This window comes from Malus sylvestris, chromosome 3, assembly GCF_916048215.2.
Source record: "Malus sylvestris chromosome 3, drMalSylv7.2, whole genome shotgun sequence".
NCBI lineage: Eukaryota > Viridiplantae > Streptophyta > Magnoliopsida > Rosales > Rosaceae > Malus > Malus sylvestris.
In genome coordinates this window covers 34,820,753-34,843,570 of record NC_062262.1, presented here as the reverse complement: position 1 = coordinate 34,843,570, position 22,818 = coordinate 34,820,753, and the positions used below count along the sequence as shown (strand labels likewise).

General features: G+C 38.5%; 4 protein-coding genes across 4 annotated transcripts; 3 read left to right on the top strand and 1 right to left on the bottom strand.

The window, feature by feature from the left end:
* Positions 1-222: 222 nt before the first annotated feature.
* LOC126615610 (peroxidase 3-like) lies at positions 223-2,180 on the top strand. The gene is made up of 4 exons (XM_050283458.1): positions 223-435; positions 692-883; positions 1,046-1,211; positions 1,614-2,180. Exons 1-4 carry the CDS (start codon positions 229-231, stop codon positions 2,021-2,023), a joined length of 975 nt encoding a protein of 324 aa, XP_050139415.1. The 5' UTR covers positions 223-228; the 3' UTR covers positions 2,024-2,180.
* A 6,026-nt stretch (positions 2,181-8,206) lies between these two features.
* Positions 8,207-10,708, top strand: LOC126615609 (peroxidase 3-like). The gene is made up of 4 exons (XM_050283457.1): positions 8,207-8,427; positions 8,690-8,881; positions 9,651-9,816; positions 10,220-10,708. Exons 1-4 carry the CDS (start codon positions 8,221-8,223, stop codon positions 10,627-10,629), a joined length of 975 nt encoding a protein of 324 aa, XP_050139414.1. The 5' UTR covers positions 8,207-8,220; the 3' UTR covers positions 10,630-10,708.
* Positions 10,709-15,499: 4,791 nt separating this feature from the next.
* LOC126615606 (NPL4-like protein 2) lies at positions 15,500-18,914 on the top strand. The gene is made up of 2 exons (XM_050283455.1): positions 15,500-16,692; positions 18,361-18,914. Exons 1-2 carry the CDS (start codon positions 15,709-15,711, stop codon positions 18,613-18,615), a joined length of 1,239 nt encoding a protein of 412 aa, XP_050139412.1. The 5' UTR covers positions 15,500-15,708; the 3' UTR covers positions 18,616-18,914.
* Positions 18,915-20,068: 1,154 nt separating this feature from the next.
* LOC126615602 (protein SLOW WALKER 1-like) lies at positions 20,069-22,229 on the bottom strand. Its single transcript, XM_050283448.1, has one exon. The coding sequence runs from the start codon at positions 21,916-21,918 to the stop codon at positions 20,269-20,271; it is 1,650 nt and encodes a 549-aa protein (XP_050139405.1). The 5' UTR covers positions 21,919-22,229; the 3' UTR covers positions 20,069-20,268.
* Positions 22,230-22,818: the final 589 nt, after the last annotated feature.

Genomic DNA, 22,818 nt, shown 5'->3' with positions numbered 1-22,818 from the left:
GGTACAAACACACATAACTAATAATGCAGATTTAGAACGGATAAAAATATGCTAATTATCGAGTCAACCACATATTTTTTTAGAATAAGTGTAGTTGTTTTTTTTTAAATGACATCAAATATTTGGTTAAATGTATCTCACTTGGAGTTAGACACAAAGTCGCCTATAAAAGGAACAGTATGGTTTTGTACAATGCATTTTCAATTGGAAACCTTAGAAGTTTACGAGATGAAGGTTAATATTCTCCTACTCATCTGTGTAGTTTCCGGCATTCTCGTAGCCTGCGAAGGAGGCCAGCTGAGGAAGCGTTTCTATGAAAAGACCTGTCCTTCGGCCGAGGATATCGTCAGAGATGTCACCTGGAACCATTTCTCCAGTAATCCCAGATTGCCTGCAAAGCTATTGAGAATGCATTTCCACGACTGTTTCGTCAGGGTAAGCTATTCATATATGCATGCTTGCATGCGATGAGCTATCCTTAGAAACGTACTTAGAGCAATAATATCGTTTGTAACAAAATAAATGTACTGTACATGTTCATGACCTCACATATATGCAGTTATGCTTGCTTAGATACATGCAGCCACCACCAAAAATGTTTCTGAACTGGAACTTATAATTTGAAATGAGTACCAATTTTATGCTGCGAGTCGTCTAACTTGCCTGACCAAATGCATGGAATCTCCTGCAGGGTTGTGATGGCTCAATTTTGTTGAATTCAACAGCAAACAACACGGCAGAGAAGGCAGCAGTTCCAAACTTATCCTTGTCGGGTTTCGATGTCATCGACGATATCAAAGAAAATCTAGAGCAGAAGTGTCCAGGAGTTGTCTCTTGTGCTGACATCTTGGCTTTGGCTGCTAGGGACTCCGTTTCGTTCCAAGTAATTTACTAACTAGATATGGGACTAATTTGTTTTACGTCATAAAATATTTTCAATAATAAGATTGCACTCCATGGCCAGCCGACTTCACCTAGTGAGATAAGACTTTGTTGTTGTATTAAGATTGCGCTCATATATGCGTGGTATGTATAACTTTTGCAGTACAATAAATCGATGTGGGAAGTGCTCACGGGGAGAAGAGACGGCACAATTTCTCTAGTTAGGGAGGCCTTGATTAACATTCCGGCACCTTTCTTCAATTTCACCCAACTCAAACAAAGTTTTGCCCGCAAGAATCTTACTGTGCATGACCTTGTGGTTTTATCAGGTACATTTACTAGCAAATTAATGAGGTATTCTCCGTGCAGGACGTCACGCTCACGTCTTACACGTTGAGAAAACTTTATTTCTACTAAATATTCTTCAACTTTGATTCCATTTACATATATTGTTCGTTTAGAGTTTCAATTTTAGGCGTTTAGTATTGATCAGATTTTGGGCTTTAAACCTATCATCCAAGTAACCAATCCGAGACTAGAAAGTAGAAACCAAAATACTAAGCTCAAAAAGGTGATTTACACCCACAAACAACCAACCATGTCAATAAATGAGATCAAAGTTGAAGAAAAATAGAAGCGAGGTTAAAAACACGGCGTCCTGCACAGATCACGACTGCAAATTCCTAATTAAAGGGATACATAACTGACCAATCTTACATACAATTACGTAGGTGGACACACAATTGGAGTAGGCGGCTGCCCAAGCTTCAGCAACAGGCTCTACAACTTCACCGGAAAGGGTGATCAAGACCCTTCTTTGGATGCAACCTACGCTGAATTGCTGAAGACCAAATGCCGAAGCCTCAACGACACTACAACATTCGTGGAAATGGATCCCGGTAGCGCTCGAAACTTTGACAGCAGCTACTACACCGTCGTCAAGCAGCACAAGGGTCTCTTCCAATCTGATGCAGTCCTTTTAACAAACAAGGGTGCCAGGAATATCGTCGCAGAATTGGAGGACCTTAACAAGTTCTTCACGGAGTTTGCACAGTCAATGAAAAGGATGGGAGCCGTTGAGGTCCTTACAGGCACTTCCGGCCAGATCAGGAAGAAATGTTGGGCTGTGAATTCCAGTTAATCAAATTATCCGTTGTAGCCATGAATAATGTACGTAGCCTGTGGGCTTTTTACCAATCACTCATTGTTTCTCAAGCAATGTACTCCGTTACCTTTGTATTAATGTTTTCAACTTGTGATTAATCTTTGAACAACTCATAAACCGGATTAAGAATCGACAGACATTCATCCTACGTAAAGTTCCAATGGTCTCGTAGGGTAACCAAGTTCGCCAACACACCTAAAATTAGGCTAATGACGAAAAGACATTACACTTGATCTTCGCCAAAGGCACGAAATTTTTTAAAAACACGTCCTTCACCACGAAGAACTTGACAAGGAAGTTGTAAGAAACGACTCTCTCAGTCTCCTCTTTGGCTGAAAGCTTCATCATATATTGCAATGGAGATGCTGGGAAACTGAGATATTGTGACCTGTGGGGACCAAAATCGAAAAGGTTATTTTGGGAACTCGATGGAATGTGACCGTGGTGGATTATTTGAGTATCTGAGAGTGAGAGTGGGTGGGTTGTGATTTGCAGAATAAGAAGAAGAATGAGGAAGAAGACGAGGGAAAAGTAAAATAATCTCTTGTTTAGGCCCCAATTGGCAAATATTTTTTAGGTATCACTATCACAAACTACTTTGGGGCCAATAAGAGAAAGGAAATTTTATTCAGACCCATTTATCTTCTTTCTACACCCAGCTTATAGTTTTTTACTCTTGAAATTCCGAATCTGCCCAACAATTTTCTTTCTACACCCATAATGAAAAAGAAGACATACCTTTGCTGATCTCAGCCATCAAAGATTTTCTTCCTATCAGTAAAGATGGAACCTGTAAAACACCCCGAAGCACTGAAGTGTTACGCCTTTTGCATTTTGCTTGAAAAACAAATAAATAAAATTGATACCAATTATTACAGTCGCAACCCTTAGTAGTAATACATGTTCAAGCTTGAATCACAAAAGATTAAACTGACTGATATTGCTGTTCAAAGCTTGAATCCCCCCATGCCATCTTCTTATCACCCACAATGAAACCCCAAATATAAAGGGTAATATTGTAACTACACTATCTAGAGATATTACTTAGTGGTTAAGATATCTATTAGTTAGTTATAGTTTAGATATCTTAGTGGTTACAATATAATTGTATATATACTCAAAGTGTAATTTTATTTTGATATGAAATGGAAATATAATTTTCCTATTACCAAAGATCTTAGCCATCAATGTCCATTTCCCGACCTTTCACCGACCACACAATAGGTCTCTCTTCCATGCAGTCCTTCTAACATGTCTAAATTATGCCGAAATTGTCGACGTGTCGAATCTAATTGTGTTGGACCATATGTTAATAATACCATTAATTTTTCCAATATATATATATATATATATATGTATATTTACATGTTTCTTTTGGGTTTTTTAATTGTGGGTTGTTAGGAATAATGTTCTAATTTTCAAATTGTTGTGGGTGGTAAGGTAGGTGGCAGTGGGGAGTTGAGGAGGTTAGAAACTGGGTGGTTGAGGTTTGAAGAGATAGGATGGCTGGAGTTGACTATTGCTAATATTTATTTATTTATTTATTTATTTATTTTTGTGTTTGTTGGGTGTAGAAAGAGAATTATTGGGCACATTTGGAATTTCAAAATAAAAAATAATAAGGATAAATGGGTTTAAATAAATTTTCTCATAAGAAAATAAGAAAAAAATACACAGTGTCTTATTAGTTATTACCCTCGTGCCGTACGAAAAGTATGGGAAAAGTTCACTCTTCCTGCTTAAGTTTGGTTTATCGTTGCTTCAAAGTTTCTGACGTCTGGAGTTCAATTTCCTCTATTCTAATAGTTTCAAGTTTGATTTATTTTATTTTATTTTAGTATCATAATATATTAAAAAAAAATTAATCTTGCGTTTTTATATTCACTCACACATGTGGTCATTAAATAGACGGGCAAGTGTGGTTAAAAAAGATTTCACTTCAATTCAAATGCACCCACGATTGAAGATTATTAACGGGTTTACGGGTGGCCCAAGTCCAAACCGGCTCTAAAAAAGCATGCATAAAATTATAACGTAATTTTTGTTCTTTCGATATTATGTAGAAGATTTTCTTGTCATAGAAGCAATACTCTACTTTGTTACATTTAGAGCAAGATCAGTTATACATCCGCTGCTGAAAAATGCACTAAGCTAGGGCTCGGGTTTATAATCCATCAAGATGAGAGATTTTTCAATATGACCGGTAAACGGGGTGGTACACCACGTGTCATTATACAAATTGTGGGATATATGTGCTAAAAAGTTAATAACTTAAAAAATAAAATTTCCCACAACTTCTATTAAAACACGTCGTGTATCACTTGTATTCCCGTCACAATGAAAATTTTCTCCATCAAGATAAAGGAAGGAAATTAGTGTTGGAAATTATATAGTATTTTAGAGATTTAACTTAATTATAGATTTAATTTAATTACGGATTTGATATGCTTTTTGCAAGAAGCACTAGTTATGTGCTTCTTCCAGAAAACATAAATTATGTATTTCTTCTAAAAAAACACTTTAAGTACTTTTGGAAACCCAAAAACATTTTCTCTAAAAACGTTTTCAGTCATTTCAAAAGCACTTTCGAACGAACCTTGAAACTCTTTAGCTATCTACACATGTTTTCTTTGAATTTATATTTTTTTTTTAGAATTTGATAAACAATAAAATGTTAAAAGTTTGTTAAAATAACAAGAATTTTTAAAGATGTTAAGTTTAACTAGGTAGCTGAAATAATTTTTTTAACACTTATTCAATAAGGTAATGTAACAAAAATTTGAAGAGACTCTTGGAGATGCTTTTCTTGAAATTCTCGAATAGTTTGATAATCATTTGTTTAGGTCATCTTCAACTGGGCCGGCCAAAGGGTTATAGGCCAAAATATGTTTTTTTTTTACACAAAATCTTTCTCCAATGGAGGGTTGGGCCGAAAAAATATGGGACCCTCCAAGCTAAAATCCAACCATATGGCCAGCGGGCTAGGCATTCTTAACCAGCCAGTTAGCCCGAAAAGTTGGGCCTAGCTGTCAATTACCCACATGTTAGCTAACTCAGCTAGTCATTAGATTTGAATTTTATTTTCTTTTAAGAAGAAATTAAAAAATATATATATATATTTTTTAATATCTAAGTCAGTTTTACACAATTTCTCATATCATTTTCACTATTCCATACTATCTTACCTTATTTTATTTCAATTCTTCACATTCTTTAAACTCCTATTCGAAATTTTTTTTTTTTTTGAAGCAAAACAAACATAGCATTTCCAAAAATTATTAAAATTACATAAAGATAAGAAATATGAAGAGATACTCATTTCTAAATATGGTAGTTTAATTCAATTAATTAATAAAGTTAAAGAACAAACTTAAAAATAATAAATTATTGGGGGACTAAAAAAATTGGTGAACCTGTAACAGATTTTGATGACAAGGGATAAGAGACATGGGTGGTTGGGCAGACAGAGAACCTTTGGTGGATCTGCCATGGTCGCCGGAGAAAGAGAGGAATTGGGTCTGGGCAAGGAAAGAGTATGGAGAAGAAGAGAGGTGTTTGGTTTCGGGGACAAGAGGTGTGTGGTTTCGGGGACAAAATGTGTTTGGTTAAGATAGCCAAATATTGAAAGAGAGTTGAAATGCCAGGTGTTTTAAAATTATTGGGCTGATCAGTTAATTGGGTACTCTTTTTGTTTTCACTTCTACTTTCTGAGAGATTGTTCAATGCGACAAATACATGAGGTAGTACACTATGTGTCACAATATAAATAGTAGGATATATGTGTTAAAAAGTTAATAACTTAAAAAATAAAATTTCTTACCACTTACATAAAAATATATTGTGTATCACTCATATTCCTATCACAATAAAAAAATTCTCCTACTTTTCCCCAATTATATTACATTAATTATTACCTTTTTCTTTTCCGGAAAAATGTTTGTAATTATTTGTGTAGAACACTTGGGACCCAATGAAGATCTTGGTTTCTTGAACATTTGATTTGAAAGCTCCATTGTTGTAATTTTAGTTTATTTAGTAATGCGTGGAGAGTACAAGTTAAAATGGTTGCCATAACTGAGAAAATTTTCAATGTGCTGAGAATAAAACTTAATATATTAAGTGTCAAGATATAATTGGTTGAATTTTTTTTCCAGCTTCCAATTAATTGCATTATTACATTTTGTGTGCTAGACTGTATTTCCAGCATACTGAAAAATTTATCTTGACAATTATATTTTCTGCATAAAAGTTTTTTTTTTTTTGGTGTTTTTCTACTTTTTAGTTTGGAAATGTTTAAATTTTTGGAAATTTGAATTGAAAAAGAAAACACTTTGAAAACATGAAATAATTTCACAAACACATTGGCATTTTCTGCTTACCTATGTTCATGTATGTACTTTGATTCAATTAAGACCTAGAAATAAAGAGAGGTGCGTAAGAGGAGAGGATTATAGTGGGAAATCGTTTCCCTTCAAAAAATTCATTAGCTCTCAACTTTTCTTAGGGTAAATGGAAATTTCATTACCAAAAAAGATACATTGTATATCAAGTAACTTGTAAAAGAGTAGCCTCCTCAAAGCTTTACTCAAGGAAAACCACATGGACAAAATTTGGGTAAAAGAAAAAAGTACCACACATGTCAAAATAACAATCAACAAAACAACATTGATCGAATGTATCACACTCATAAATCCATGAACTATGATGATCCAATATTCGTTCTTAAAAGAGAAACCCCGACTTTGAACACTCGCAACTTAACCAAAAGATGATTTTATTAGCTCCTATTTTAACTTTAACTACTACTCTCCAATGCCCCCTCTAACAAACTAGCATGGCAGCCATGATACGGGCGCTCCAACTGTAATCAAGTCATGACCAAGTTTAACTATCTCGAAGTGTATACCTCTTTCTCTTTATTGCCTTCTTTGCGTAAGGAGAGTTCACGAAAACAAAAGTATAAGCTCCGTTCCACGTAGGTTATTCTCTTGACTAAGTTGTGCCATGGACCATGGTTCATGACAGGCAATGCCATTGACCACCACCGTCTGTAGCTAATAGAATAGTAGTATGAGCGCACAAGTCAAAGAAATCTATAAACCTCGGGTCTGAACAGTAGACTAATTAAAAAAAAATTATGCTTCTTCTAATCATGGCAGCTATCTTCCAGATTTTGATTCCAAATTATTGGTGAGATAAATATTTGTTAATCGGGACTAATATTTCTTAATCATGTTTTGGACAATTGTCAACATTTACAACTATTCATAACTCATGTTTATTGTCCACTATGTATAAGTCAACTTTCATTTTTCCATTGCTAACAGAGTTAACCTTCTAATCCTTTAAATTAATCATGTTTCGGCTACATCGTGCATGTTCGTCTTATGAAATATTATGCAGATAATTCAAAAATAAAAACAATAGCTTTCGCCACCAAAAATACAAGGGATACCACATTTGAGTACTATTCTTCCTGTTGGCTTCTTGCACATGGTTACCGGCCAGATCAAACTAGCATCTCGAGCACGCGACTTTCACGGCATTAAACCTGCATAGTCATTAATTATCCTAGGTTAATCTTGCATGAGACCTTAAAAATTCAAGCTCAAAGCTCAACAAGCTTAGATATATGAATTTCAAGTAGAGAGGATAAAGTTGACAATAAGACTTACGACTCAGAGCATCAGCTACCACATTAGGACAACGAGGATGCTACTCGATCGTATAGTTGTACTCGCTGATTAGCTGCACCCATCTCCGTTGTCTCAGATTAAGATCTTTCTGATCAAATAGATACTTCAAACTATTGTGATCAATGACGAAACTGAGTTTAGCCTTTGTGTTTTGTATTTTGGAAGAACTCAATCCTCATTATTTATATTTGGGAAGAGGGAAGTAAATACGTATTAGCATTTCGTTACTCAGCCAAAATGCAGCTAATTCACTTGATTAAACACATAACTAATAATGCAGATTCAGAACGAATAAAAAAATGCTAATTATTGAGTCAACCGCATATTTTTTAGAATAAGTGTAGTTGTTTTTTTAAAATGACATCAAATATTTAGTTAAATGTATCTCACTTGGAGTTAGACACAAAGTCACCTACAAAAGGAACAGTATGGTTTTGTACAATGCATTATCGATTGGAAACCTTAGAAGTTTACGAGATGAAGGTTAATATTCTCTTACTCATCTGTGTAGTTTCCGGCATTCTCGTGGCCTGCGAAGGAGGCCAGCTGAGGAAGTGTTTCTATGAAAAGACCTGTCCTTCGGCTGAGGATATCGTCAGAGATGTCACCTGGAACCATGTCTCCAGTAATCCCAGATTGCCTGCAAAGCTATTGAGAATGCATTTCCACGACTGTTTCGTCAGGGTAAGCTATTCATATATGCATGCTTGCATGTGATGAGCTATCCTTAGAAACGTACTTAGAGCAGTAATATCATTTGTAAGAAAATAAATGTACTGTACATGTTCATGACCTCACATATATGCATGCATGTGTGCTTGCTTAGATACTTTCAGCCACCACCAAAAATGTTTATGAACTGGAACTTATAATTTGAAATGAGTAACAATTTTATGCTGCGAGTCGTCTAACTTGCTTGACCAAATACACATGGAATCTCCTGCAGGGTTGTGATGGCTCAATTTTGTTGAATTCAACAGCAAACAACACGGCAGAGAAGGCAGCAGTTCCAAACTTAACCTTGTCAGGTTTCGATGTCATCGACGATATCAAAGAAAAACTAGAGGAGAAGTGTCCAGGAGTAGTCTCTTGTGCTGACATCTTGGCTTTGGCTGCTAGGGACTCCGTTTCGTTCCAAGTAATTTACTAATTAGATATGGGACTAATTTGTTTTACGTCATAAAATATTTTCAATAATAAGATTGCGCTCGAGCCGACCTCACTTAGTGGGATAAGATTTTGTTGTTGTATTAAGATTGCGCTCATGTATGCATTGTTAGAAATTATATATTATAATATGAAATATTGTAATATATAATTTTAATAATTGAATGAAAAATAGTGTTAACCAATTTCTTAGAAAGGTTATGTTGTTTAGGTGTATTCCTTTGATATGTGATGTATACTTATAGATGAAAAGTTACATCTCTTTAATAAGTAGAAATTGGATTCTATATAAACCCATGAAACCATTGGTATAAAAGATAGAAAATTAGAGTTAATTTTTACTCTTGGGAAATAGGGTTTCCCCACTTTGTTTCTCAAATGATTCGTGTGTCAAATTCCGAGTCGTGTCTTGAGAGTACGGAATATATAAAATTCGCCAAAGTCCGAAGATTGAAGTGCTTTGACTTCGGATTATAGATTGTTGAATCCTGGGAGATAGACGCCTATCGAACTACAAGCACAAGAGTAGGGGCGAAATTCAATCTGTAAGACATTGCATTTATGCAAGCCTCATTCTCCAAGTTTGTCAGTTTTTCTAACTTTATCTCTAATTGTTTATATTAATCTCATACATAATTGATGTTGTGATTTTCTTTATGAATACTTTCATTGAAATTCTTTTATTATTTTCATATTTTCTAATATTGCTCCAACATGCATGGTATGTATAACTTTTGCAGTACAATAAATCGATGTGGCAAGTGCTCACGGGGAGAAGAGACGGCACAATTTCTCTAGTTAGGGAGGCCTTGATTAACATTCCGGCACCTTTCTTCAATTTCACCCAACTCAAACAGAGTTTTGCCCGCAAGAATCTTACTGTGCATGACCTTGTGGTTTTATCAGGTACATTTACTAGCAAATTAATGAGGTATTCTCCGTGCAGGACGTCACGCTCACGTTTTACACGTTGAGAAAACTTTATTTCTACTAAATATTCTTCCACTTTGATTCCATTTACATATATTGTTCATTTACAGTTTTGATTTTAGGCGTTTAGTATTGATCAGATTTTGGGCTTTAAACCTATCATCCAAGTAACCAATCCGAGACTAGAAAGTAGAAACCTAAATACCAAGCTCGATAAGGTGATTTTACACCCAAAAACAACAAACCATGTTAATAAATGAGATCAAAGTTGAAGAAAAATAGAAGCGAGGTTAAAAACACGGCGTCCTGCACAGATCACGACTGCCAACTCCTTATTAAAGGGATACATAACTGATCAATCTTACATACAATTATGTAGGTGGACATACAATTGGAGTAGGCGGCTGCCCATCCTTCAGCAACAGGCTCTACAACTTCACCGGAAAGGGTGATCAAGACCCTTCTTTGGATGCAACCTATGCTCAATTCCTGATGACCAAATGCCGAAGCCTCAACGACACTACAACATTCGTGGAAATGGATCCCGGGAGCGCTCGAAACTTTGACAGCAGCTACTACACCGTCGTCAAGCAGCACAAGGGTCTCTTCCAATCTGATGCAGCCCTTTTAACAAACAAGGGTGCCCGCAATATCATCGCAGAATTGGAGGACCTTAACAAGTTCTTCACGGAGTTTGCACAGTCAATGAAAAGGATGGGAGCCGTTGAGGTCCTTACAGGCACGTCCGGCCAGATCAGGAAGAAATGTTGGGCTGTGAATTCCAGTTAATCAAATTATCAGTTGTAGCCATGAATAATGTACCTAGCTTGTGGGCTTTTACCAATCACTCATTTTTTCTCAAGCAATATTGTACTCCGTTACCTTTGTAATAATGTTTTCAACTTGTGATCAATCTTTGAGCAACTCATAAACCAGATTAAGAATCGACAGACATTCATCCTAAAATTAGGCTAATGACAATAAGAAAAGACATTACACTTGATCTTCGCCAAAGGCACGAAAAAATTTTAAAACACGTCCTTCGCCACAAAGAACTTGATAAGGAAGTTGTAGGAAATGATTCACCATGCGAGCTCTCTCAGTCTCCTCTTTGGCTGAAAGCTTCATCATATATTGCTTGAATGGAGATGCTGGGAAACTGAGATATTGTTTGTGACTTGTGGGGACGAAAATCGAAAAGGTTATTTTGGGAACTCGATGGAAAGTGACCGTGGTGGATTATCTGAGTATCTGAAAGTGAGAGTGGGTGCGTTGTGATTTGCAGAATAAGAAGAAGATTGAGGAAGAAGACGAGGGAAAAGTAAAATAATCTCCTGTTTGGGCCCCAATTGGCAAATATTTTTCAGGTATCACTATCACAAACTACTTTGGGGCAAATAAGAGAAGGGTTATTATACAAAATGATCTCTGAGATTTGCATGATCAATAGAAATAGTTCCTGAGATTGAAAATCAATATAAATGGTCCTTGAGATTGTTCACCATTCATGATTTTGGTCATTCCGTTAAAAATGATTTTTGGCAATTTTCAAAACTTTGTAACTCAATCGTTTCTTAACCAAATTCGACCCATAATATATCAAAATGAAGATAGGAAAGTGTAGAATAAGAATATACCTATTTGGAAGCCCAATGGTTGCCGGAGATGACCGGAAAATAGCCTGAAATTGACTGTTCCGCGGGAAAATTGGAAAACTCACCGGAAACTAAGTAAACCTTAAACGTTCATAACTTCTTCAATACTCAACCAAATCCAGTGATTCAAGAACGAAAATAATACTTCTTGACGAGAAGAAGAGAATGATACCTTTTTCAAAGGCTAACTCACCGTGGTTTGATCGAACAACGGCTCGAAAGTGGCTAACTATTTTCGAGTTAGCCACTTTCGAGCAGTTTTCCGGCCAAACCATGGTGAGTTAGCAATAAAGAAAGATTTCATTCTCTTCATCTCGTCGAGAAGTATGATTTTCGTTTTTGAATCACTTGATTTGGTTGAGTATATGAAGAAGTTATGAACGTTTAAAGTTTATCCAGTTTCCGGAGAGTTTTCCAGTTTTCTCGCGGACCACTCACCTTTCAGACTATGTTTCGGCTATATCTGACATCATTGGGCTTCCAAATAGGTATAATCTTGTTCTACACTTTCTTATCTTCATTTTGATATATTATTTATCGAATTTGGTTAATAATCGATTGAGTTACGAAGCTTTGAAAATTGCCCAAATAGTTTTTAACGAAATGACCAAAATCATGGATAGTGGACAATCTCAGGGACCATTTCTATTGATTTTTAATCTCATAGACCATTTCTATTAATCATGCAAATCTCAAGGACCATTTTTTATAATAACCCTAAAAAAAAGGAAAACTAATGAAAAGAGCTTGAAAACTTTGAGTTTTAATGATAAGGATAAAATAAAGGGTAAAGTGAATGACTTTTTAGTGTAAAAATGTGGTTTTTCGTTAAAGCGAACAGTACCGGGTGCTTTTCGTTAAAGCTCCCTAAAAAAATTGATATTACGTTTTCATTTTTGCTCACACGTGTAGTAACTAAATGGACGGGTGAGGGCGGTTGAAAAAGACTTCACTTCAATTCAAATGCACCCAAGATTGAAGATTATTAACGGGTTTATGGGTGGTCCAAGTCGAAACCTGCTCTAAAAGAAGCATGCATACAATTATAACGTAATTTTTGTTCTTTCTATATTCTGAAGTAGAAGATTTTATTGTCGTAAAAGCAATACTCTACTTGTTACATTTGGAGCACGATGAGTTATACAATCCACCGGTGAAAAATGCACTAAGCTCGGGCTTGGGTTTATAATCCATCAAGATAAAAGGAGCGAAATTAGTGTTGGAAATTATAAGAGATTTAACTTAATTAGAGATTTGATGTGATTTGATTTAATTACAAATTTGATATGAGGTGTTTTTTGCAAGAAGCACAAATTATGTGCTTCTTCCAGAAAACATCAGTTATGTATTTCTTCTAAAAAACATTTTAAGTACTTTTGGAACCCAAAAACATTTTCTCTAAAAACGCTTTCAGTCATTTCAAAAGCACTTCCAAACAAGCCCTAAAACCCTTTAGCTATCCACACACATTCTCTTTGAATTTATATATATATTTTTTAGAATTTGATAAACAATAAAATGTTAGAGGTTTGTTAAAATAACAAGAATTTTTAAAGATGTTAAGTTTAACTAGATAGCTGAAATAATTTTTCCAACACTTATTAAATAAGGTAATTTAACAAAAATTTGAAGAGACTCTTGGAGATGCTTTTCTTGAAATTCTCGAATAGTTCAATAATCATTCGTTTAGGCCATCTCCAATGAGGCCGGCCAAAGGGCTATATGTCAAAATATGACTCTTTTTGACACAAAATCCATCTTCAATGGAGGGCTAGGCCAAAAAAATTTGGGACCCACCAGGCCAAAATTCTAGCCATATGGCTAGCCAGCCAGCTCGAAAAGCTGGGCCCAGCTGTTAGTAACCCACATGCTAGCTGACGTCAGCTAGTCGTTGGATTTGAATTTTATTTTCTTTTAAGATGAAATTTAAAATAAAAACTAAAAATTCTGATTTTTTCCCTATAAATATCTAAGTCATTTCTACACCATTTCTCATATCATTTTCATCATTCCGTATTATCTTACCTCATTTTATTTCAATTCTTCACATTCTTTAAACTACTATCCGAAAAATTAATCTTTTTTTTTTGAAGCAAGAAAAACATATTCCGAAAAATTATTAAGATTAAATAAGGATAAGAAATTGTTTGGAGCTGATTTTACACCATCGGCCCAAGTAATCAAGGCCGTTGGGTGAGCATGATTCTAGATCGTCGGATGGAATAGTAAAGATAATTTTAAAGGATAATATTATGATTTTTATCGTAATATTTATTTGTTAATATTAATTACTCTTAGCATATTCTTAAAGATGCAAATTATATTTCCAAGCAAGCAGTACAGTTCAAGTGGGCTTGGAATTCTTGTTATCAGATTGGGATAACATGATGGGTGTGATTAGAATTGTCAAGATGCATGGTCTTCTTCTATGCGTGGGATGCCAAGATGAAATCTCTGATGGTCACCAAAAATAATGGAGCCGCTCATATCCTAGATTTGGATAATTATTAGCATAAAAATATATGCTAATAATTAGCATATTCTTCAGGAATGAGCACGGATGTGATAAAAAGAGTTTCATGCGCATGCAAATTGGTGGTCTGATTCTATCAAATCCTACGGCCAAGGACCAATAAGGATATGGAGATTTTGAATTAAACAGAATTTTATTTGGTTGGATAACTACATGATAACCTCATGCGATTATATTTGTTTTGATCCCGTCAAACATGGATGCTTTTTCGTGGTCCTTTTAAATTGGTACTGATCCAATTTGAGATAAGGGCTGATGGGAGATTAATCTGCACATGCAAACCACGCCAAAGATCAAATACAATCCTTTGAAGATCAAGCCACGTCAGGCATGCTCGTCCCTATAAATACAAGGCTACAAACAACGAAAAATGGACCTTCAATTCAACACACAACTGCCTTGCGCAAATTCTCTCAACAACCTTGAGATTTTTTCCTTTTCTCTTTTCGCCGACACACCTTTAGTTTGGATAAACAGCACTATAAAGGCAACCGGTGATATCTTCAGTCGGCATAAATAGCACTATCGTCATAGAATCAGCCGACCTCGCAGCATTTATCCAAGTCTCGATCGAGAAGGATTTCTGAGTCCTTGTTGGTTGAGGTCATCTCATCAGCCTTCTCGACGAAGTGAGGTGTTACAGTTTATTGGGCTCGGCACATTGCATGCCGAGTTATTTTATGATTGGATACTCACAAGTAGGATTTAGAGTTCGGCATTCCAACGGTCGAACCACGTTTACTGTTAAAACTTATATTCGCTTTAAGTATTTGTGCCCTTATACTTTGGTGTCGATTCGGCGTGAGTTTATTCTGATGAATACTGTCACTGTTGCTGAATTTGACGACGACGATTTGTGAACTTCGTAAGAATAGTAGCCTTGTCTTCAGGTTCGAGAACCCAAAAGGCTGAGACGTGTTCCTCTCTCGGTTGCAATCGCAAGACGTAGAAGTCGGCCGCGCCCCAACACAACATCAACATATTTTACTCCTCGGCCAAGCTCGGCAGACGAGTTGGCACGCCCCGCATTCAACCGAATGACGTAGTTAGCTCATAGATTACTCGGCCTGCGCACCACGTAGGCTTGGTAGTTTTTAGGGTCAACAGAAATATAGAGAGTTACTCATTTCTAAGTATGGCAGTTTAATTCAATTAACCAATAAAGTTAAAGAACAAACTTAAAAATAATAAATTATTGAGGGGGCTAAAAAATAGCCTCCTTCGGTTGGAGATGATATATAAATATGGCCGGATACTGTTAATTAAAAAATAATTTCTCGCAAAACTATAATCTGGATTAGAGCTAAACATAGCCCTTTCGGTTGAAGTTGACCTTATCTAGTTATTGTCGGGTGCAAGTTGCAACCCAAAGTCCAAATCCACTCGGGAAATAGCGTAAGCACAATTACGCGGGGGCCCAAAACAAAAGGACCAATCAAAAGCCCAATTACAAGGGCACTCTCTTCTTCTCCGCTTCTCTGACAGTCTCCCACTTCCACAACTCTTTCCCCTTCCCCAAGTATCTGTAAATTCCCAACCTTTTCTCTCCCTCTCCCAAATCCCACGCTCTCCAGGAATCCGTTTCCGATTCCAATCCCCACCGTCCTGCCACCGCCTCCTCAACCAACCCCAATATAAAAACCTCAAAACCCACAACCCATCTGCCGCCGAATCGCAAAGATGATGCTCCGAGTTCGCAGCAGAGACGGGCTCGAACGAGTCACGGTGGAGAACCCACAGAGCACCACCGTCTCCGAACTCAAATCCTTGATACAAACCCAGCTCCGAATCCCTTTCCAGAACCAGACAATCTCCACCAATCAGAATCTTCTTTTGGCCAAAACCCAGGAAGAAATTGCTCGATTCACCGATATGGCGAATCCCAATACGTCTCTGACGGCGCTGAATCTCGCACATGGGTCGATTGTTTACTTGGCTTACGACGGCGAGCGCAGCGTCGCCGGGCCGGCTTTCCACCCAGCGGGCTCTTTCGGGAGGAAGATGACTATGGATGATTTGATCGCCAAGCAGATGAAGGTCACGCGCCAGGAGAACCCGCACTGTGAACTGGTGTCGTTCGATCGAGATTGTGCTAATGCGTTCCAGCATTATGTGAATGATACGCTGGCTTTCGCAGCTAAGCGGGGAGGATTTATGTACGGGACGGTGTCGGAGGAGGGGAAGGTGGAGGTGGATTTCATCTATGAGCCTCCGCAGCAGGGGACGGAGGACAATTTGGTGTTTTACAGAGACCCGGAGGAGGAAAAGGCGGTGGAGGCTATAGCAATGGGTTTGGGGATGAGACGGGTTGGGTTTATCTTCACCCAGTCAGTGAGCCAGGACAAAAAGGATTATACTTTGTCGAATAGGGAGGTGCTTCAGGCGGCGGAGTTCCACGCAGAGAGCGGCTTGAAGGAGTGGGTGACCGCCATGGTTAAGTTGGAGGTGAATGAGGATGGTGGTGCTGATGTGCATTTCGAAGCTTTTCAGATGAGTGATATCTGTATTAGATTGTTTAAGGAAGGGTGGTTCGAGACCGAGATTGGAGAGGGTGATGATCCCAAATTGTCCAAGATGAAGAAGGATGTTGTCCTTGGAGTGAAGGATACTAAGGAGGTGGACAACGATTTTTTCTTGGTGGTAGTAAAGATCTTTGATCACCAGGTGCGTTACGATTCTCCTGTTTTGTCTTGTTTTATCTTAGTTCACTTGGACAATTTGAATTGCAATATTTTTTTAGATTGTTGTTTATCTTGCTGATCGTTGTTACTTTTCGGTTTCCCTCTAACAATCACGTCCCGGACAATAGTTGAAGCATGTCTATAACCTGGTGTGGCATTGAACTCTGTAGAACATTGTATTTTTTGTGAAATAGGCAATGAAATCTTTTGAATAGGTATTATCAAAGTCATGGAAAGAATGTGAAAATGTGGTAGGAAATTAGAAAATCGGGGCCAAAATCATGTTATAATCAAGGCAATTGTGTAGCTTGATTCCATGTTTATTCTAGTTGTATTCAACTGCTAACTTTGGTTTTGAATTGCCTGTGATGTTTAAGACTGGATGTGGAGGAAATTTTGTTGCCGTTGTATGCATGTGGGTATTGGAGATTCCACTTCCTAGTTAATGTTGTGTTTTTGGCTGTTGATAAGGTTCTGGGGTGTATGGGTGTATATTATAGGGCTACACAAGCATTAGTTCTGCTGAACCAATTTTTATTTCCAAGAATTAGATTCCCATACTTACATCTGACACTGAAGCTATGCCAGTTTACCGGATAGTTGAGGGTGTAGTGTTCATTCCTAATGCTTGCAGTTTGAGTGTTTGCAATTTCGAGCAGTGTAATGTTTTTCTTGTTTAATTTATTCACTCTTTTTTATATAAGCATTTGTCATTTCTCTCGGCTGGAATCGGGTTGATTTCAGTTGTTTACTTAGGTTTTGGGTGGCCTGCAAGGACTTGGGGTTTTGTGGCTTTCTGGCTTGTCACTAGAGTCATAAGATTTGGTTGAATTGGTAAAGCATTATTGGATGTGTTATATGTGTATGCAACATTTCCATGACCAGAGATGAACTTTTTCAGATCTCCCAAACTTTTGCAGTTCTTAATGTTATTTTTCTTTCCAGAACCTGTGTTTTGTTTGGGGTAAATGTGCTATAGAGTACATATCTTGAGTGAACGTTCTCTTCTCCAAAAACTCTTGGCTGTCTTTTGGTTCTCAACCGTTTAGTGCCATACTTTTGCCATGTGATCAAATTTTCTCTTGAAGTTGCTTCAACTACCTCTTTGGTAGACAAGGAACAAGAACAAAAAAATGTTTCGATACAGCAAGTGGGTGATAGCACTGATGACCTATTCTCGGTGTAATGATTAGTGGAAACATATTTCGGGAGGGGAAGAAAAACTAAGATAAAATAAAAAAGGGACAAAAGAGCACTTTAATAATTTGTGAAAGTGATCTCGAAAAGGGTTATAGTAATGACCCTATAGGATTCACCGTACTAGGATCCTTTAGCAAGTATTGTTGAATATCTAATTTATATATGGCCAAATTCATTGAAATACCTTAAGCGGGGCACTTGTCCCGCAAGTATTATGGATTGATTAGGTTGAAGGAATCAAAATGACAGGAGTGTAGGGTTGCATGAATTATAATCATCATCTGGGAAGCATTTGCTGTATACGATGTTTACTGTTGTTGTACGGTCACTTTGCTGCATAGGTTAACCTACTTACTGCGTTCTGCATTATAATAAAATCATCTGTTTACTTGTGTTTCTCGCTGTGAAGAAGACATCCATTGTTCTGACATGAACTTGTATTACAATGCAGGGACCACTTTCATCATCTTTTCCTATTGAGAATCGTAACACCCCAGTGACGTTGAAGGCTCTGAAAACTCATCTGGATCATGCTAAGAATCTTCCACTTGTGAAGAGAATTTCGGATTTCCATTTGCTGCTCTTACTCGCCAGGTTTCTAGACGTTGCTAATGATGTTCCTGCTTTGGCAGTGTGTGTCCATAAGCAATCACCCATACCAGAAGGCTACCAGTTACTGATCGAGACTATGGCCAACACTTGTTAGTGCTGCTTTGCATGCTCTTTCGGAAACTGATACCTCCTACGATCTCAAATGATTGTGGCTAACCAGTGATCCTTTGTCGTGGTTAGCTCCCACGCAATGCCATGAACCACCCGAAAAGGTTACTTAGCACCTGAGTAGTTTAAGTTTTAACGCGTCTTTTCTCGGGCAGTTCAAGTTATGCAGTAAAAGTTTCTGGTCTGGATATTTATGCTTGCCAGAACTAGGCTTGAGTCGTTGTCCATGTATTATAATTTTACGATGTATAAACTGATCTTCTAAACCATGGTGCTTGTTGCTTATCGGTTGTCGATTCCTTGAAGTGCATGTCGGTTGTCGGAGTTGAGCACCGATGAGAGTCGTGCAACTTTTGTGAGTGAGGCAAAAACACGTCGTGCGTCCTCTGTGTCTAGAGCATTGTCTTCGTTTCACAAGTCGCAAGGAATGAGTGCATTTTTGCTCATCACCTTATTTATTATCGTTAGATGAGTTTGAATTTTGAGATTTGTGCTTATCCACTACACGAATCTCGAAATTTAAACTCATCTAACAGTGATAAATATAAATAAGGTGGTGAGCAAAAATGCTCCCCACAAGGAATTTAGGTTAGAATCACGTTCCACAACGATGTCAAATAAAGTCCACAACGAAGTCAAATAAAGTCAACGTTATTAACTTGGTGAACGCAAGGTTTAACCTAAGTGATCCATAGCTCAAAGAAGTGGTGAAAATATTCCTAAATAAAAGGTACCTTTTTGTTTGAAAAATAGGACAAGCTGGTGACGAAACCTCGGCCAGTCCACCTTTGTGAGGGTTGGGAAGTCTCAGAAAGGTATTTCGGCATTTTCTAGCCAATGTCGTGTAGTTCACTAATGTTAAGAATCGAATCCACATCCAACCGTGTGAAATACAAGTCTGAAATTTGTTTAACACGTGATGTTTAGTCGCATAATTTCAAATAAAAATTGATGGTGATATATTTGCGCTAAAATTGCAATAGAGGCGACAACTTATCAAAGAAATATATTTGCGTAATTTTTTTCTACATTTTTAAGAAAAGGGATCCTCCTCATATCCCTTCCTCCTAATCTACCAAGTCCGGGGATCCGGACCATTGAAATTTAATCCAACGGCTACAAACAGGAGCTCACTTTAAAAAGTTATGTTAAATTCGATTTGGACTTGGGGTTGGGCATGTTTTGGTTCAGTTTGCTTCACACCAAAACTGAAAACCGAACCGTATAAACTATTTTGGTTCGGTCTGATGGGTTCTATACTCCAACTGCACTACACAAATCCATCAACAAACTCTGAGAAACAACATGTGGACGACGGCGTTGTAGGTGTGAATGAAGACTACAAGAGCACGAGGGGGGCGAAAGAGGCTGAGACCGCGGTGGAGACAGCGGGAGGTTGAGACCGCAAGGGGAAAAAAAAAAGTTCGGAATACTTGACATGAACCAAACATTTTCTATCACGAAAATCTGAGATTGCTTAAAACATAGAAAGAACATGAGAAAAACAACATACAGTAGATTATAAAGAAACAAAATTGCAGATACTGTCTTCGCCATGACAAGTGACCTCAGGCGACTGCAAACACATCGGAAGAACCTAGCTGCCTCGTAAAATCGAAGAACAAAACAACCAAAGTCTTCATCTTCTTCCAGTAATTCTCAACAAGGGAGAAATTATACCCTGCATCTCTTGCAACGACTGTTGTATCCGAATTTCCTCCTCAACTGACCGTTTAAGGTTTCGAATATGGCCCTTCAACGCGTCGGAAGCTTTAATGTCCTCAGCCCTCATCTCAAGAACCTTCTCTGTCAACCCCATCAACAACCTCGAGTAACTCGGCACGGTCAAGTGCTTCTGCAAGAACTTCAGCAGCAATTCCAGCTCCTCTGAATCCAAATTCAACACGCACTTCAGCAGTTTATTCCTCGCCACCAATTCCTCCATCACCGCCACGACATTCTCCGGATTCTTGCTGCGCAAGACAGACACCAGAGCATCCTTGTGCCTAAACTTCTTCAATAGCTTGTCATGCTCGGCCAATTTCACTTTCTTTGGCCTCATTACCACGTAGTCCCGCTCGGACGGCTTCTCCCCTTGTCCTCTATGGAAATACCTAAAATTCGAAGGCCTTAAAACCCGAATCTGCGGTTCCTCCATCACAGGTCCCAAACCCCCAGCATCCCCTAAGGCCTTCAACCTCTTCTCCCTCTTCTCATACTTCGAAAGCGGCCTATCTAGCTCCTCATCAGAACCACCCCCGGCGTCTTCCTTGTACTTCCTCCTCCCAGCGTAGATCATCCCATTCGAAGTTCCAATCACCCTCGTCATACAATCGGGCGAAAACCCTACGGACATAAGCGGTGCAGGGAACCGCATTGAGTGAGTGACCTTCATTTTCGCATAATCAAACACCTTCATGTAACCATCCAATGCCACACTCAAAATCCTATATTGCTGCGCCTCCTCTCCGCTATCCTTCCCGATTTTCGCGACACAAATCGAAGTAACCGTCTTGTTGTGGCTCTCCATTGAATACACCATTTTCCCACCTGCCATCAAATCCCAAATCTTCACAGAATCGCCGCCGGCCGTCGCAATCAACCCACCGGATGGCAAGAAAATCACGTCCTCCACCGGCTTTCCGTGATTCACCTCCATCACCGACCCCGAATCTCTAACCCTCACATCCCAAAGCTTCACTGTGTGATCATAAGAACCAGTTACGAACATATCCGTACTGACCGGCGAGCAATCGCCGCACCGCACATAGTCCTTGTGGCCGAGCAAGTCGCAAATCGGGGTCTCCCCGGCGACATCCCAATACTTGACAATCGCGTCGTCGCCGCCAGAGACCAAATGGAGCTTGTCCGCTGCTGGGAATTTGACGAATCGAGCTGGGCGCGTGTGGGATTTAAGTTTCCGAAGCGGGTTTCGGGTTTTGACATCGAAGACCTGGACGAGGCCGGAGAGGTCGGCGGCGGCAACGAGGAGGCCATCGCAGCGGAACGAGGCAGAAGAAACGACGTCGCGGAAGGCGGAGATGGTGGCGGTGGGGGAGAATTGGTTGAGGGGGTTGTAGAGGGTGAGGGAGGCGGAGTGGGCGGCGGCGAAAGAGTGTGGGGCGGTGGGGGAGAAGGTGAGGGAGGAGATGGAGGAGATGAGGTCAGGGATTTGCTTGGTTTTGAAGGAGGACCAGTATTTGGATTCGGAGGTTTGTTTGGGGGTTCGGGGCTTAGGCTTGTGCTTGGGTTTCACAGGGAAGGTCTTGGAGATTTGGTGTTCCGCCATTGATGGTGTTAGGGTTTTGGCACTCTTGGGGTCGCTGAGGGTTTTGGTTTTGATAGTGTTAGGGTTTTGGCTTTTGATGGGAGATCGCTGGACGACGCCGTTCTGTATTTAACTCTTATTACAAAAATTTTAGGGTTAATATCTGTTTGCTACCCTAAAGTTTTGTAGTTTTAACATTTGGTACATAAAATTTTTTTATCTCAGAATCATACCTCAAGTCTTAAATTTGGAACAGTTTCATACTTCTATTAATCAAAATGATAAGTCTGCCGTTAATTGATGATATGACGCTCATATAGACAATAATTAAACGTCACGTGTCACGTGGAAATTAAAAATAAATTATTTATAACATATAATTAATTAATTTAAAAAATTAAAAAATAATAATAATAATAAAAAAAACCCTTCTTCCCCAAATCCCACCCATGCCGACCCTCACACCCACCCCTTCTCCGACCCCCCCATGCCGACCCTCCCACCCACACCCCTTCTCCCCACCCCCCCCCCCCCCCCCCAACACTCTTTCTCTCGCACCCACACCCCAACATTTTATCACTAATGAGTCCATTGTAAATTTAGTTAAAATGACTCCACGAAGAAGAACGCCAAAGCTCCCCGAGCTCCGATCAACCCCAAAACCTAGACATATTATATACCAAATTGAAGCTACGGAGGAGTGGAGTATAAATATACCAATATTTGGCCATGCCGTAACCGGAAAGTGGCCTGAAAACGGCTCAAAAGCCGTCTGACCTTCGCCGGAAAAATGAGTTTCTTGCTTTCTCTGTTCATGTGCAAATCCGACGTTTAAATCGCAAACTCTAGGTTAAAATTAAACCACCATGACAAAAATGAAAGAATATTAAGCATCCCGAGGCTTACCCAGGTTGAAGCACC